Raw genomic sequence first — 17,020 nt, 5'->3', positions numbered from 1 at the left:
AGCCGAGGCTGGGCCTCACCCCCCCCGGCGGAAACCGAGGCACCGGGGGGGGCCCGTCACCGTCCGCTCGGGGGACAGCACAGGCGGCAGCCCTGGACCCCCACCCGCCGGGCCCGGCCCAGTCCCCCGGGGAGCGGGGGGGGAAGCCAGTGGGGGAGAAAACCGGGGGGGACACCCCAAGCCTGGTGGCAGCCGGGACCCCCGCTCCCGAGGGACCCCATACCCCAGGGGTGGGGTTACCGGGGGGCTTGGGGTGCTCAGAGGGGGGTCAGGGGCCACAGTGCCCTCGCAGGGGTTGGGGTGATGCAGGGGGGGTGTCGGGGTGCTTGGAGGGCATTTGGGTCCCCGTTCCCCTCGCAGGGGTTGGGGTGCTCCATCTCCCTCCGGGGATCAGGGTGCTCAGAGGGGGTCGGGGTCCCCAGTCCCCTTGCAGGGGTTGGGGTGCTTGGGGAGGGGGTGTGATGTCAGGGTGTTTGGAGGGTTTTGGGGTGCCCAGTCCCCTTGCAGGGATCAGGGTGCTCAGAGGGGGGTCAGGGTGCTCGGGGGGGGGGCGGGAATCAGGGTGCTCCATCTCCCTGCAGGGATCAGGGTGCTCAGAGGGATCAGGGTCCCCAGGGCCCTCACAGGGGTCGGGGTGCTTGGGGAGGGCGTCAGGCTGCTTGGAGGGCATTTGGGTCCCCGTTCCTCTCGCAGCGGTCGGGGTGCTCCATGTCCCTGCAGGGATCAGGGTGCTCAGAGAGGGGTCAGGGTCCCCAGGGCCCTCGCAGGTGTCGAGGTGCTCAGGGTGGTGGTGGGGGGTGTCAGGGTGCTTGGAGGGCATTTGGGCTCCCCGTCCCCTCGCAGCAGTTGTGGTGTTCGGGGGGGGGGGGCGGTTTCGGGGTGCTCCATCTCCCTCCAGGGATCAGGGTGCTCAGAGGGTGTCGGGGAACCCGGGGACCTCGCAGGGGTCGGGGTGCTTGGGGAGGGGGTCAGGGTGCTTGGAGGGCATTTGGGTCCCCGTTCCCCTCACAGCGGTCGGGGTGCTCCATCTCCCTCCAGGGATCAGGGTGCTCAGAGAGGGGTCAGGGTCCCCAGTCCCCTCACAAGGGTTGGGGTGCTGGGGGGATCAGGGTGCTTGGGGGGTGTTGGGGTGCCCTGTCCCCTCGGAGAGGTGGGGGTGCCCAGCAGCCGTGACCCACATGTCCCCACCCTGAGCTCCCCACACTCCCAGCCCCGGAACCACCCACCCACCGCAGCCCCGCAGCCGAGGGGGCCACCAGCCACCCCATGCCTGGCTGGGGGGTCCCCGGCAGCTCCCGACCCCCCCAGCCCGTGCCAGGCCTGCCAGCCCCGGGGTGCCCAGCTGGCTCCAGCCCCCACGGGACCAGCACCTCCCACTGGAGCCAAATAATTGCTCGGTGCTTTGTTGTGCAGTGTCTATGGCCGCGGGGCCTTCATTTGTGGGAACTTGCTGTGGCGAGTGCCTCCCTTTTAATTACCTCCCCTCCTCATGCTCCTGCTTACTCACCGCCTGGCACCGGCGCCTCCGACCCCCGCCTCGGCCCCTGGCCCCCTCCCTTCGTCACCCTGTCCCCGCATGGGGGTCCCGGGGGTACATTTTGGGGTGCCAGTGCCGGGTTCGCATGGGCAGAGCAGCCCCGACACCTGGGTCCTCCTCCCGCCATGGGGCGAAGGCAGGCGGGGGCCCGGCAGGTGGAAGGGGAGGGTTGGTGCTGGGTGCCCGGCGGGGTCCCCTGGGTGGGGGCCGCCCACGGCCACCCTGGGGACCCAGCTCCAGCCAAGCTCGTAAACGCTGCAAGAGGCACCGCAGCCACCGACGCCGTGCAGGCGTCGTCCTCCGCGTGCTGGGGACACGGGGACGTGCACGTGTGGGACGCGGCTGCGCCCGCCCCGTACCCCATTTCTGACCGCGCACCCCGGGAGCGGGACCCCCACCGCCCAGCGCTGCAGGGGGACACCCTGGGGTCCCCATCCAGCATCGCTGGCCTCTGTGGAGGGGGACCCCGGTGTGGGGGTCCCCGCAGGCTCAGCCCGGAGCAGGCGGCACCCCGGCCGTGCCAGGGCGAGGGAGGGGAGAGGGGACGGCCCTGCAGGGGGACCCCGGGCGGTTGGCAGGAGGCAGCGGAGCCCAAGGGCCACCGGCTGGCCTGGCGCCCGCGCAGCCTCGGCTCCGCTCCCGGCACTCCCGCCCCGGCTGCCGGGACAAGTCCCAGCTTGCCACTCCCTGCCTCAGTTTCCCCAGGCGGGCAGTGACGCCGGCTTTCGGCTATGAGCCTGGCGCGGACGCGAGCGCGGGCACGATCACTGTCATCGTCCCTGGGAAAGGGCCGTCCCCATGGCACTGACCATCCCAGCTCTGTGCGGCGAGGCTGGGACAGGGACATGGGCTTGAGCAGCGAGGATCGTGTGGGGACAAGGGTCTGCGCAGTGAAACAGGGGACAGGGACACACCAGTTGGCACAGCAAGGCTGGGCTGGGGACACGGGGACACAGAGACAAGGGTCTGTACAGCGAGGTAGGGGACAGGGACTCAGGTTGGCACAGCAAGGCTGTGATGGGGACATGGGGACATGGGGGCACAGGGACACGCACAGGGACACAGGTCCATGCAGTGAGGTTGGGATGGGTGCAGGCGTATGCAGAAAAGCAGAGAACAGGGACATACAGGTTGGCATAGCAAGGCTGGGGTGGGGACACAGGGACACGGGGACACAGGGACATGGGGACACTGTCCCCCGCAGGGAGGCAGGGACCCCTGCAGAGCCAGGCTGCACCGGCAGGACCCGGAGGTCCCAGAGGACCCAGAGCTGCGACACGGGGCGAGGACACACCGTCCCCCGCAGTCCCTGTCCCCACAGTCGCCGTCCCCGAGCCCTCTGCCACCCACCGCTTGCCCCGTGCCAGCTGGCTGTGCCCCGTGCGGGCAGCGTGCCCGAGCCCACGCTCAATTACAGCAATTACGGCACCTCCTCAGCCGCCAGCCCGGCCCCGCACCCCGCCGAGGCCCTTCACCCCTCCTAATGGTTTCTTCGGAGAATTAGAAAGTGGTTTTAAGGGAGGCTCTTCACGGGGCGCAGTGAGCGAGGGGGGACGGTGCCGTCACCACTGCCTGGGGGCCTGGCGTCCGCCCGGCGCTGCCTCCCGTCCCTGCGGTCCCACCGGGAGCAGAGTGGCTCCTGCCCCGGCCCCCGGCTCCCCTGAGACCCGTGGGGCCACCAGGGATGGGGACGGGCTGGCACGGGGCCCCGCAGGCTGGGGGGTGTCCGGGTTCCCCCCTGGCAGCCCCAACCCCAAGGGGTTCCCAGCACGGCCCCGTGCCAGGGGAAGGTGGTGGTGGCACGGCCGGGTGGTCCCCGTCCCTGGTGCACTTGTTTGGTCCTGTCCCCTGCTGCAGCCACCTGTCCCCATCCCTGGCACAGCCACATATCCCTGTCCCCAGTGTGACCATGTGTCCCCAACCCTGGTGCAGCCACCTGTTCCCAGTGCCACTGTGTGTCCCCATCCCCGCTGCAGCTGCGTGTCCCATTCCCAATGCAGCCGCATGTCCTATTCCCAGTGCAGCTGCGTGTCCCATCCCTCATGCAGCCACATGTCCCTGTCCCCAATGCAGCCATGTGTCCCCATCCCTGGCGCATCTGCATATCCCATTCCCAATGCAGCCGCGTGTCCCCATCCCTGGTGCAGCCGCATGCCCCTGTCCCCAGTCCAACAACACGTCCCTGTTCCCAGTGCCACCGTGTGTCCCCATCCCCAATGCAGCCGCATTTCTCCATCCCCAGTACAGCCCAGCGTCCCATTTCCAGTGCAGCCGCGTGTCCCTGTCCCTGGTGCAGCCATGTGTCCCTTTTCCCAGTACCTCTGTGTGTCCCCATCCCTGCTGCACCTGCACATCCCATTCCCAATGCAGACGCGTGTCCCCATCCCTGGTGCAGCTGCATGTCCTATTCCCAGCACAGCCACATGTCCCCACCGCATCTGCACATCCCATTCCCAATGCAGACGCATGTCCCCATCCCTGGTACAGTCACGTGTCCCCATCCCCAGTGCAACCATGCGTCCCTGTTCCCAGTGCCACCATGTGTCCCCATCCCTGGTGCAGCCACATGTCCCCATTCCCAACGCAACCGCATTTCTCCATCCCCAGTACGGCCTGGCGTCCCATTCCCAATGCAGCCACGTGTCCCCGTCCCCGGCGCAGCCCGGTGTCCCATCCTCAGGGCAGCTGCGTGTCCCTGTCCCCGCTGCATCCTCATGTCCCCATCCCCGGTGTCCAACGCCAGGCGCTCCCCGCCACCCTGCCAGCCAGGTGACTGACAGCCGGGCCGGTCGAGCGCGCGGATAGGCAGGAGAAATTACGTGAGACTAATTAAAAAACCCTATTTCATAAACTCCACCGAGCCGCCAAGCTCCCTTCGCCGCCACGGTCGCAGAGGTCGAATCCCGACAGTCATTCCTGCTTCCCCGGTGAGAAACGCTCCCTCGGGGCACGCCGCCACCTGGCACGCACCGCGGGCAGGGGAAACCCGTCGCGATAATCCCGGTAGATATCTCTGCCAGGCAGGCGGGTGCCCTGCCTTCGGCTTGTCCCCGGGGACCAAAGCGGGTAGCCCCGTGCCAGCCGTCGTGCCCCCCGGGGACGCAGCGGTAGCTGCGTCCCCGGGGTGGCACGACGGCTGGCACGGGGCTGCAGCGTTGTCCCCATGATGGCACGATTTGGGGACAGGATTGTGCCCACCCCTGTTTATTTTAGTGGGCTGCGGGGCGGGGGGGGCAATGGGGGCTTTGCTGGGGGTGACGGAGGTCCCAGCACTGTCACCCACGCCATACTAGGCACCGGTCCCCTGAGTGTATGGAAATGTCACACACACGCACGTCCCCCCCCCGCCCCGGGGGCTGTGAGCACCCAGGGCCACCCTAGTCCCCGGCATCGTCCCCACGGTGCCAGCCCCGGCAGACTCACGGTCCCCCGTCCCCCCCCGTCTCCTGCCAGCACCCGCAGGGGGTTCAGCGTCAGCCCAGCGTCATCCCCCCCCCCGGGGGCTGTCTGGGCGCGGGGCACCCCCAAAACCTCGGGGGAGGATCCAGGCACTTCATCTCTCCTCGTCTGAAGCCCCGCGGCCGCTCCCCCCGGGGCCTCCCCCCTGGGTTGGGGCAACCCAGACGGCGCAGCCCCGTGGCACCCACTTCAGAATCCCCCCCCCAGGCACCCCCGCCGGGCACCCAGCCTCCGCGGAGCTCAGCACCCGCACGCGTGGGTGGGTGGGTGCGCGCGTACAGGGACGTGCACACACGCAGGGACCTGGCGCAGCGCGGGGTGGGGGCTCCTGCCCTGCACACAGGAGAACACGCATGGACACGACACCCCCTGCACACACACGCGTGGCAGCAGCACCGCACACACATGCACCCACACGCGCGCGCTCCCGGCCCCGCTCCCCCCAACAGACACCAATTTGTTTTATGGCAGGGGAGGAAATTGCCGTCCGTTCCCCCGAGCCGGGAGGCGTTGGCAGTGCTCTGCCCCGGGGCCGGGAGGGGCCTCGCCGTCCCTCTGTCCCCCAACACCCTCCTGGGGCCCGGGGGGACATCTCTCCTCCTCCGCTCCCTCCGTCCCCCTGGCCCTGGCGGGACCAGGAGCTGCGTCTCCTCCTCCATCCCTCTGTCCATCCATCCCTCTGTCCATCCGTCCCTCTGTCCTTCCATCCCTCCTTCCCCCCACCCCTACTGCCCCCTGAGGACAGGGGTGTCCCCAGCCCCCACAGCGCTGTCCCCCCCCCAGCCCGGCACTGCCCGTGCCAGCCCCTTTCATCCCCCCATCACCCATCGGGGCGCAGCGAGGGCCATGGCCGTGTCCCCCCCCACGGCAGGGCCAGCCCGTGCCCAGCTCTGGAGGCAGCAGTGGGGTGAGAGCTGGGGGTGCGGGGGGAGGCTGCTGCCTCGTGCCCACCCACGCACCAGGGGCCTGGCTGCAGTTTTGGGGAGCACCCCCCCCTCCTGCCGCCGTCCCAGCTCCCTGTGGAACCCAGGACCCCCCCTTTGCCCCTTGGTCCCCCTGCAAGCGGCTGGAGCGGCTCCTGCTGCCTGAGCACTCGGGAGGGATTGGAGACATTTGCCTCTCGCCTTGTAATTTATGCAAATGGGCTCTGTAATTAGCTGTAATTTCAAGGCACGGCTCGAGGTTTCAGACGCTCCATGACGAGGAGATGCCCCCCTGGAATCCTCCGGCATCGGCTCAATTTCCTTCCCATGTGTGGTCCCAGCTGAGGCTCTGGCTCTGCTTGAGGCACCTCCAGGAGCCCCTGAACCCCCAAGGCCCCTGGTCCCCACGGCCCCCCCAATCCCGACGGTCCCCACGGTCCCCACGGCCCCATGCCACTGTCCTGTCCAGCCGCGGGCCCTCAGCCCCCTGCTGCCCCCGGCGGCTCCTTCCCCCCCAGCCCAGGAGCACGGGTTTGGAATGGGTTCCAGAGGATCCCAGGGGGGACCTTGATCCCGGTGACTGGCAGCGTGAGTAGGTTGGGGTGTCCCCAGGTCCTCGTCCTTGTCCCCAGAGGAGGCACACAGTGTCCCACATCCTCTCGCCCCGCTGTGGCCCAGGGCTGGCGGGGAGAGGGGACACACCAAGAAACGGTGGGAGAGGAGCCACAGCAGCCGGCACCCGGGACCCCCGGGCAGGGACCCATCTCCCTCCCACACCACCAGTTCCTGAAGCACTGGGGAGACTGGGCTGGGGCTGGAACAAGATGATCTTTAAGGTCCCTTCCAACCCAAACCATTCCGTGATTCTATGGGACCCTGGAGCGAAGGGATGCAGGACAAGTCATGTCCCCACCATGTGCACGACGCACGGGGAAAGGCACATCCTTCCCGGTGGCTGAGGGGCAGCTGGGGACCAGGGAATGTCCAGGCCAGTGTCCCCACCATGGGGTCCCTGCTCCCCGTGGTGGCACAGCTGGGATGGGGACTGGGATCTGGCTGGGGATCCTGTGCCCGGAGCTGTAGATGCAAAGTCTGCAAACTGCTCCCTGCCCCGGAGAGCTGCTGGTGGCCACAATACGGCGCCTGGGCGGCAGCTGGGGAGCCGGGGGCCAGTGCCCCAGACCCAACAGCTCTCAGGAGGCCCCGAGCTGGAGCATCCCCCTTCCCCACAGCCACAGGAATGGCCCCTGGCATCTCCTGGGTGGGTGCAGGGGAGGAGAGGTGGCGAGACCCTGGGGCTGGGGTCCCCCCAGATCCCCCATGTGTCCCACAGAGCACACTTGAACACCAGAGCGCACGTTCACCACAATCTATGGTGGCTCCCCACCAGCAGCAGCTTGCCCTGCCACCTGCCCTGTCCCTGCCCGTCACGGGGTCCCCAGCCCGGGGTCCCCATCCTGGGGTCCCCATTCCAGTGCCCAGCCGAGCCATGGGGCCACGCTCACCCCACAGGCAGCCGTGTTTCAGTGGCGGCGGAGCCATCCCTGGGATGATGAAAACCAGGAGAGTTTTCCCCAGGGCGAAGGAGTTCCCCGCGCCCTCCGCCCGGCTGGGTGCTTGGCAAAGCGCGCCGGGGAGATGCGGGCTCCCACGCACCGGCACACCGTGGTCCCGGTGCTGCCAGCCCAGGTTCCCGGCCCTGGTGAGGCACCAGCACCTATTTCCATGGGCTTTGGAGCGGGATGGGCTTCCCTCAGGGCCATGAGGGTCCCCACAGGGCTGTGGCCACCAGCAGCCAGCCCCGGGGATTTTGGCTGTGGAAATGGGGACACGACGCCCCGGTGATGAAGTGGTTTCTCTGGCCGTGGCGTTGCCACCTGGCAGCTCCTGGGGCTTCTCCCTCCCGGCAGCGCTGGCAGCCCCGGTGGCAGGGCACGGGAGTGGGGAGGGTCGGACACCTCCCGCCCAAGCAGGAATGGGCTCAGCCGGGACCTCCCGGACCCTTTTGGGGTGCCCCGAATCCATCTGGGTCACGCTGGGTCCCGCCATCAGCATCCCGCTCCCTCCTCTGTGGGTCCAGCTCTGGCCCCAGAACTTGTCCCCTGCACCCGTCGCCGTCGCATTTACCCCGTGGCGCGGGGCCGAGCCACAACGGAGGGGAGACACTGAGCCCCACACCTGGACAGGTGACATCCCCGGGGGCAGGAGGAGGCGGCCACCTCCCGGTGCCACCCCCGGGCGGGGGGACGGCCGGCTGGGCTGAGCCCGGGGGTCCCCGGGGGGGTGTTTGGCGGGAGGGCGGCAGGAGGAGGGCGGCCACGGGCGCGGGAGGGAGGCGGTTGTTTCTTTCTTCTTTAATTACCCCCCTGTTTGCGGTGTCTGCTGCGAACTTCCCGTCCCCTCCCTCCGCTTTCATGCGCCGGATCCTGGGACCGGGACCAGGCTCCTGTCAAGCGGCGGGGCTGGGGCTCTGCCTCCAAGGGTTAAAATCACCTGGGCCGGGGAGGGAGGAGCTGGGACGGTGGGGAGGAGGGAAGAGCCGGGAGCCGGGCTGGGACCCAGCCATTCCTGCTCGCCCGGCCCAGTGGGTGCCCCGTCCCTGGGGAGCCGCGCGGGTCCCTCGGGGTCCCCTCGGGAGCCAGCGCCCACGCCACGCCGATGAGGACGGAGCCGCCGGGAGCTCGCTGCCGCTAGACCCGTACGTACCTCCCCGGCGCCCGCCCGCCTCCATCGCCCCGACGGCCGGCGCGGCGGGAGGGTGGGCGACGGCGGCGACCGACGGCGGGGACCCCCGGGCCGGATGACGGTGCCGCGGCCGCCCCGGCCGGCGGCTGGGAACGTGCTGCTGGCGACTCCGCCGGCCCGGCCCGGCCCAGCCCCGGCAAGTCTTTGCTTGCCGCCCCGCCGCGTCCACTGGCCACCGAGCCCCGAGGCTCCCGGCCCCTTCGCCTCCCGCGACGCCCTGCCCTCGCCCCCCACTCACAGAGCGAAGCCCCCTCCCACGGGGCCGGGCCCCCCCCCCCCCACCGCCGCCCCGCAGGGACCCCGCGCCGGTGCCAAGCCCTGGTGCGAGGCGGCTGAGCTCCCCCGCGCCGTCCCCGGCCCTGTCCCCGTGTCCCCCCTCCCGCCAACAAAGCCCCGGGGAGTTTCGCTCCGGCCGCGGGGAGCGTTGCTGTGGGCTGGGCGGTGCGGCGAGCGCGGCGAGACGGCAGCATCGCCCCGAACCCACGGCATCACCCCCAAAACCCGCGGCATCACCCCCGAACTCATGGCATCGCCCCCCAACCCGCGGCATCACCCCAAACCCGCAGCATCACCCCAAAAGCACGGCCCCGACCATGTCCCCGACCCACCCGTCGGGGCTCCGCGGGGCCGGCCGGGGCCGAGGGCTGCGGGCAGCGCTCGCCCAGCCCCGCCGCGGGGCGAGGCACCGGCTGGGGCTGGGAGACGGGCAGAGCCGCCTCTGCCCAGCCGGGACCGTGACTCACGGGGACGCATCACCCGCCGCTGCCTCAGTTTCCCTGCGGTAAAATGGCCAACGCGTCGCCGAGCCCCACCAGGGAGGGGAGGGGGGGGAACGGACGCTGAGGGCCCCTGGGGATTTTTGTCGTCATTCCCGGATGGAAAAAAACACCTCGGGAGTCTCCACGCGTGGCTGGGGCAGCCGGGCAGGGCCAGCGACGGGGGGTCCCCCCCAGCTCCCCCAGCCCATTCCCTGGCTTCGGAGCAGGACGGGGTGTAGCCGCGGTGGAGGTGGTGGGACCCGGCTGTGGGTCTCGCTGCCAATGGTGGGGTCGTGGCGGGGGGGGCTCGGTCCCAGTGGGACCCCCGAGCCGAGAGGGACGTTTGGGAGAGGGGTGCACAGGGACAGCCGTGGCCATCGCTGCCTGGATCTCGCCGTGGTTTGGCCGTGACGGGTCTGCGTCGGGTGGGACCTGCCTGGGTCCCCACTGAGGGTCCCAACTCCTCCCGTGGGGGTTGGGGGGCTGGAGGACATCCCTGCCAGGTCCTCTCCGTCCCCAGATCTCGGAGGGGAGGGGCGCTGTGCAGTGCAGACTGCCACTGTGTAACCCCACAAAGGGCCATCACTGTGTCAGTTTGTGGTTGTGGCCCCAATCTGGCACCCACGGGGGGCAGGGGGCTGGGGGTCTTGGGACCCCGCTGGGGACCAACGCTGGGTGGGAGTCATGACCCCCCCTCAGTGCCAGCTGTCACCTACCCCACTGGTGTCCCCAGGAGGCAGGGACAGTCCCCAGGAGCCGTCCTCTTTAATTGGTGCCTAACCCCCACCAGGATTGGGGTGGGCAGAGCTGAGCCCCCCCTGGGGAGCAGCACCCCAAAACCTGCTCGGGCTGCCAGCCCTGGGCGGCTCGTCCCACCCACAGCCGCCCCAGCACCGGCTCGAGGCCGAGCCCCCACGGGTGTCAGTATCGCAGGTGGAGGTGGGTCTCGTCGGGGTGATTTTGGGTCCCCCCAGCTCCCGCCCCACACCTTGGGGTCCCACTGCCCTCCCCAGCGCTGCCTGGCAGGGGAAAACGGTGTCCCCATACAGGTGGGGGTCTTCAGTGCTGGGGACCCCCTCCCTGCCCTGGACTCATAGTGCTGGGGATCGGGGGGCTCTGGGGGTCCAGCCCCTTTGCGCGGGGGATTCCCCACTCCAAAAGCTTTGGTGTCCCCCTGGTGCTCCCTGGGGGTCTGTCCCTGCCCCGCGCCGGGGGGTGGCAGGGAGCCAGGGGGGACAGCGTGGGGGTGGCTGGGAGCAGGCGCCAGTGGCGGGAGGGGACAGTGGGGGTCTGCGGGGAGGGTGGTCTCAGCCGCCCCCCACCACGGCGCCGGTGGGAAGTCGGGGGGCGGGAGCCAGTGGCAGCAGGTGGATTTCGACACCGGGGTGGGGCCCGTCCCCAGTGGGGTTTGCACAGCTCCCGGTGAGTCACGGCCGCCGTGCTGTGGAGGCAGCGGGTGCCTGGGGGTCCGGGGGTGCAGCAGGTGCCCCGGGGGTCTGGGGCCGCGGGCGAAGGCACTGGCTTCAAAGGGCTGCCGGTGGCTCGGCCCTGGGGCTCCACTGCCTCCCCGCAGCCAGCTCCGCTCCCCCATCCTGGTGCAGCCACCCTGGGGGTGCACCTTCCCCCCCGCCCCCCCCGGCTGCGTTTTGGCCCCCCGGCAGCCGGGGTGCTCCGTGCCGGGCTGGGGGCTTGGGGCAGGAGTAGAGATGGGGGCGATGGTTTCCCAGCTCAGCTGGCGTGGAGGAGAACTGGGGTGGCCTCGTGGGTGCCGTGTCCCCCCCGTGGTTAGGGCAAAGGCTTGGGGACGCCGCTCTTGGGGACTCCAGCTGTCTTGGAGGGACACGGTCGGGGGGGTGATGAGGCAGATGCTGGCAGCTTCCTTAGATTTTGGAATTGGGCACTGACCCCTTTGGGCCACCGGCACCAGAGCTGTGCTGGGGGCCGGCACAGGGTCCACAGGGGCATGGGGATGGGTGCCAAGGGGTGACCCCCTCGTGGCACCACCATCCTGGTGTCACAGCGGGCTGCGGAGCAGAGAAACCCCCTCGGTGGGATGGGGGTGTCCCCCAAATTGTGGGTGATGGGGTGATGGGCACTAGGGACGCTGTCGCCTGTGGCACGTCGGGACGGGAATCGGTGCCGGAGCTGTGCCGGTGCCAAACCCCTCCCTGTGCCGGTGTGCCCCCCCTCTTCTGACACCTCTTCTCTTCCCCCCTCCCCGCCCGTCCCTCTTGGCCCTGCAGGTCTGTCTGCGCCTCCGCCCCGCTCGGCCATGCTCACAGCGGTCTGCGGCTCCCTGGGGACCCAGCCCTCCGACGCTCCCCGCGCCTCCCCGACCCCCCTGGACCTCCAGCCGCTGCAGCCCTTCCAGCCCCACGGCAGCACTGCAGCGGGGCCCACTGACTTCGCCTCCCCGCTGCCCCCCCCGGAGCTGCCGCTGGCGGGTCCCGACGCCGCTGCCGCCTTCGCCGCCCCCGGCACCTACGAGCCCCATGGCCCCCCGCGGTTAGAGCTGCCCACCGACGGCCCCGCCGCCTCCGGAGCCTACACCAAGCTGCTGCCGGCCGCCCCGGACATGGCGCATCCCTATGAGCCCTGGTTTCGGCCCCCCCATCCTGGCCCCCCTGGCGAGGAGGGAGGCGTCAACTGGTGGGATCTCCACGCCGGAGCCAGCTGGATGGAGCTGCCCCCCGGGCAGGGAGGGGGGCTGCAGGTGCCCGGACACCCCGGGTTGCCACCGAGCCTGGGGGGGTACGGTGGGGGGGAGCACCAGCTCTGCACCCCCCCTGCCCACTTGCTGCCCCCCCCTACCCAGCACCTCCTGGGACCGGAGGGGGCGAAGGCGCTGGAGGGACCCCCTGAGCCCCGGGGGCCGGAGGCAGAGGGCGGCGGGCGGCCCAAGGGTGCCCGTCGGGCTGTGCCGCGGGGTGGGGGGCAAGCGGCGTGTCGCTGCCCCAACTGCCAGGAGGCGGAAAGGGGGGGTCCCTGCCCCGAGGGGGTGAAACGCAAGCACCTACACAACTGCCACATCCCCGGCTGCGGGAAAGCCTACGCCAAGACCTCCCACCTGAAAGCCCACCTGCGCTGGCACAGCGGCGACCGGCCCTTCGTCTGCAACTGGCTCTTCTGCGGCAAACGCTTCACCCGCTCCGACGAGCTGCAGCGGCACCTCCAGACCCACACCGGCGCCAAGAAATTCGCCTGCCCCGTCTGCGGCCGCGTCTTCATGCGCAGCGACCACCTGGGCAAACACATGAAGACGCACGATGGGGGCAAGGACGGGGGAGAACCCGAGGTCAAGGGCAGCGGGGACCCATCGGCCGGCAAGGGAGGCAAGAGGGAGTCCGAGGGGGGTAACGCCGCCCCCACAAACTGAGCCGCTGAGCACCGGGGGGGGGGACATGGATGGAGGTGGGGAGAGGGCCGGGGGGACCCTTCGGGGCCGGTCTCCGAAGGGTGTTGGGGTGGGGGGCGCAGGGCTGGCACCTTGTGCTCGAAGCGGTGGTGAAGGTGGGGGGGGACACGCCGGTGGCACAGCCCCGGTGCCGGTTGGGGAGCGCCGGAGCCGGAGCTGCCCCGCGGCGGTTTCACTTGTCCCGCTCCCGCTCTCCCGCCCCGGTTTCCCCCCCTCCCCATCCTCCCCCGGCTTCCCAAATCTTTTTTTTTGGGAGGCTGCTGGCAGGCGGCGGGGCTGTTTGGGAGGAACATCAATGGGAGCCGAAGGAGCAGGCGCTGCCCGGGCACGTCCAGCCCCACAGGGGAGGAAGGAGAAGGAGAAAGGGAGAGAGGAGAAACCCGGGAGCCTTCTCTCGGGGAGGGCAGCCGCAGCCCCCCGGCCCCCTCCTCGTGGTTCCCCCCAAACTCTTGGCGTCCCGGGCTCGGCCCCCCCATGCCAGCCCCGCTCTTTCACCAGCCATGAGGTTTTGGCACCCCGAGGGGTTGCCAGTGGGCTCGGGGTGTGCCCAAGGCCCCCTGCCCCACCTGGGGATGCTGGGCTGGTGGGGGTCCCGCATCCCATGGAGCCCCGCTTTGGCTGGGGGCTTGGGGGTTTGAAGCCCTTTTTTTTTTGTCCCAAATCATGGTTAAAATGGGGAAAAAAAAAAAACAAACTCCTGCTTGAATGTGAGCCGTGGGGGGCCGTGGGGCCGGCGGCGGGCGCGTGGCGGGGCGGCGGGCGGTTGCCCAAGCGCACACCTGCAGCTTTCCCACACCCACTGCCGCGGCCCCGGGCGGGAAGCGCACACCGGGCGGCCGCGGCCCCGGGAGAGCCGGGACGGCCGCATTCCTCCGGCCTGGCATGGCCGCGCTGCCCGCCGCCCCGCGACCCCCACCTCCCCCCCCGGCACCTCGTGGCCGTCCCTCCCCAGGGACCCCATCACTGTGGGGGATCCCCCCCAGGGATGCTGCCTGTCCCCTGGGAATCCCATTGCCGTCCCTCCCTGGGGACCCCCTTGGGGACCGCAGCCATCCCCCTGTGTGTGCTACAGGTCCCTTGGGGACCCCATATCTCCAGGGGACCCCCGCTGTCCCCCTGTGCATGCTGCCTGTCCCCCTGTGGCCCTGTAGCCGTCCCTCCCCGGGATCCAATATCTCCAGGGGACCTCTGCCTGTCCCCCCATGCATGCTGCCTGTCCCCCCGGGGACCCCATAGCTGTCCCTTCCTGGGTCCCTGTATCTCCCGGGGACACCCTGGGGCATTCCCCCCCCAGGGACCCTGTATCTTTCCTCCCCTGGGACCGTCTCCCTTTCCCCAGGGGACCCCGTGTCTGTCCTTTACCCCTGGTTGACAGTCCATGGAACTCATTTTTTGGACCTTTTGGGTCTTATCCCCCCGATTTTGGCAGAACCCCTTGGACACAGAAGGACATGCTGAAACTGGGACCTGGGGGGGGGGGTCTTGGGGGGCAGTGCTGGGGCTGGGTGGGATGGGGCTTGCAGGCTGCTCGGGGCACCTGGGCCTCCCCCGGCTCTGCCCCACAGCCAGCACCAGTTCACACCAGTTGGGAATCCAGGGAGGGGGGAGATTTGGGAGGGGCCGATCTCCCAGCATGGCCCCAGCCTGGGGGCTCTGGGGGGGCCGTGTCGGGGGCTGTGGGGGCTGCCCGGGCTCGGAGCACCCTGAGGTCTGGGGGGGAAGGGGTGGAGGTGAAGTCAAGTGGGGTCCGTGCCCAGAGGGCGCCCCAAGGCCTTCGGTTTTGATTGTTTTATTATTATTATTAATTATTAATTATTATTATTATTAATTATTATTATTTTATTAAGGTGAAGCCAGGCTTTGCTGCTCGGGCAGAGTGGACGTCTCGGGCCAAAGCTGTGGCCGTGGGCCTTGTGGACGGGGAAGGGGGGGTAGAACCCCTCACAGGGTCCCATCCCCGTCCCTGTCCCTGTCCCTATCCCCATCGGCACGCGAGGGGCCGATGGCAGCCCCACTGTGCTGTGGGGCTGGGGATGAGCCATGGGGCTGGGGAAACCCAGAACGAGGTGAAGTCTCACTGGGAGGGTCCGCAGGGACGCGTCCCCAGCCCCGGCACGGTCACGACCATCCCGCTGCTGGACTCGGGTGACCTGGGCTGCCCGCAGCTCTCGAAGGATGTCCCCGACTCCGGCATTTGCCTTTTCCAGCACAAAATTCCCTCTCGGTGTCCGCCCGGCCAAGATTTCATCTCCTGAGGGGACCCCGGAGGGGCTTGGGACCCTCCCTGGGGTGCCGCAGCATCGTGCTGGTGGCCCATTGGATTTTGGTAGCCAAGCCCGGCTCTGGCAGTGGCCAGAGGCTCTGGCGTGTCGGGGGACCCCCATGCCGCAGCAGCCAGGGCAGGTTTAGGGGGGGCTGCCCTGGGAGCACCCCAAGGGTGGGCTGGGGAGGGAACCGCCAAGCAGGGGGTCCCACGGCGATGCCGGGGCTCGGGGCTCAGCCTCGCCGAGCTGCTCAGAGCCGGGGGGCTGCGAGGAGGGGCCCCGGGTGTGCTCTGCCCCCGCACCCCCCCACCCCCCCTCCCACCCCGGGGCCCTGCCTGCCGCGATGGGGCAATGAAGGCTGTAAAACCGGGTGGGGAAGGACGGAGGCCGACTCCCACCCGCCAAAACCAGTCCAGCCTGCTGCGGCGTGGGGATCCCGGCCCCGCGCCCCGAACCGCCGCATCTCCCACCCCCGAGCCGCCTCCCCGGGGCAGGGAGGGACCGGCCCAGACGGGGGCCCCGGGCGGCCCCCATCGAGCCCCGGGCGAGGGGGGCGGCTGAGGGGGTGAAGGGGAGCAGTGTGGCCTGAGGGGTGCTGCGGCCGGGGGGCGAGGGGTGTCCCCCGCCTGGCGAGGGGAGCGTTTGTGCTGCGAAGAGGCTGCGGGGCTGTGGGTTTGGGTTTTGTACTGGAATAAACGCCGCGTGTTTTCCACGCTCCGGCTCTCCGGCTCCGTCACTGCTCAGGGACCCGGGCGTCCGGCACCCCGACCCTCACCCTGCTGCTCGGGATGGGGATGCAGGAGGGTGCTGGCTGGGTGGGGGCTGAGCCGGGTGAACCCCCCCCCGCAGTGGGCTGCACCCCTCCGGCCCGGCCCCGCAGGCCGGGACGCGCCGGGCAGGCGCCCAGGGTCCCCCCCGGGGGCAGGGCGCTGCCCGGCAGGTCTGCCCGCATACCGCGGGGCGGGCGTGCCGCGCTGGGCGCTGCCCACGCGGGTGCTGCCCACGGGGGTGCTGCCCATGGGGGACACTACCCACCCGGGGTGCGCTACCCGCCCGGGGTGCTGCCCACAGAGGATGCTACCCGCAGGGATGCTGCCCACGGGGGGGTGCCAACCACGGGGGTGCTGCCTATGGGGGACACTACCCACCCGGGGTGCTGCCCACGGGCGGTGTTGCCCATGGTGGGTACTACCCACCCGAGATGCTGCCCATGGGGGGTGCCACCCACAGGGGTGCTGCCCACGGGGGATGCTCCCCGCAGGGGGTACTACCCACCCGTGGTGCTGCCCATGGGGATGCTGCCCATGGGAGGTACTACCCACCCGGGGTGCTGCATACGGGGGTGCCGCGCACGGGGGTGCCGCGCACGGGGGGGTTACTACCCACCCGAGATGCTGCCCCCAGGGGGGTGCTATCCATCCGGGGTGTTGCCCACGGACGGTGCTGCCCGTGGTGGTGCTGCCCACAGGGCAGCTGCCCACAGCTGATACCCGGGGTGTTGCCCACGGGGGATGCTACCCGCAGGGGGTACTACCTACCCGGGGTACTGCCCACGAAGGGTGCCACCCACGGGGATGCTGCCTACGGGGGACACTACCCACCCGGCGTTCTGCCCACGGAGGGGTACTACCCACCCGGGGTGCTGCCCACGGGGGGTTCTGCCCACGGGGGGTTCTGCCCACGGGGGGGTGCTACCAACGGCGATGCTGCCCGCGGTGGGTACTACCCACCCGAGATGGTGCCCACGGAGGGTGGTACCCACTCGGTGTGCTGCCCTCAGGGATGCTGCCCACGGGGGGCTCTGCCCCACGGGAACCCCCCCCAGCTCACACCCGTGTTCCCCGTCCCTGCCCCACGGGGGACGAACCGGGACCCCTGTCTCCGGGTCTGGTGTCCCGTCCGCCCCGCGGGGCTGCCGG

The 17,020-nt window shown here is 70.1% G+C and overlaps 1 protein-coding gene across 1 annotated transcript; it reads left to right on the top strand.

Annotated features, from left to right (window-relative positions):
• Positions 1 to 11,694: 11,694 nt before the first annotated feature.
• Positions 11,695 to 12,798, top strand: SP6 (Sp6 transcription factor). Its single transcript, XM_054224619.1, has one exon. It carries the CDS (start codon positions 11,695 to 11,697, stop codon positions 12,796 to 12,798), a length of 1,104 nt encoding a protein of 367 aa, XP_054080594.1.
• Positions 12,799 to 17,020: the final 4,222 nt, after the last annotated feature.

Source organism: Rissa tridactyla, chromosome 19 (assembly GCF_028500815.1).
Source record: "Rissa tridactyla isolate bRisTri1 chromosome 19, bRisTri1.patW.cur.20221130, whole genome shotgun sequence".
NCBI lineage: Eukaryota > Metazoa > Chordata > Aves > Charadriiformes > Laridae > Rissa > Rissa tridactyla.
Note: the sequence above shows the minus strand (reverse complement) of the source record. Positions and strands in the feature narration are given on the sequence as shown.

Bases quoted from the DNA above. Each gene is read 5' to 3' on its own strand.
- SP6 (XM_054224619.1), top strand. From the start codon at position 11,695: ATGCTCACAGCGGTCTGCGGCTCCCTGGGGACCCAGCCCTCCGACGCT.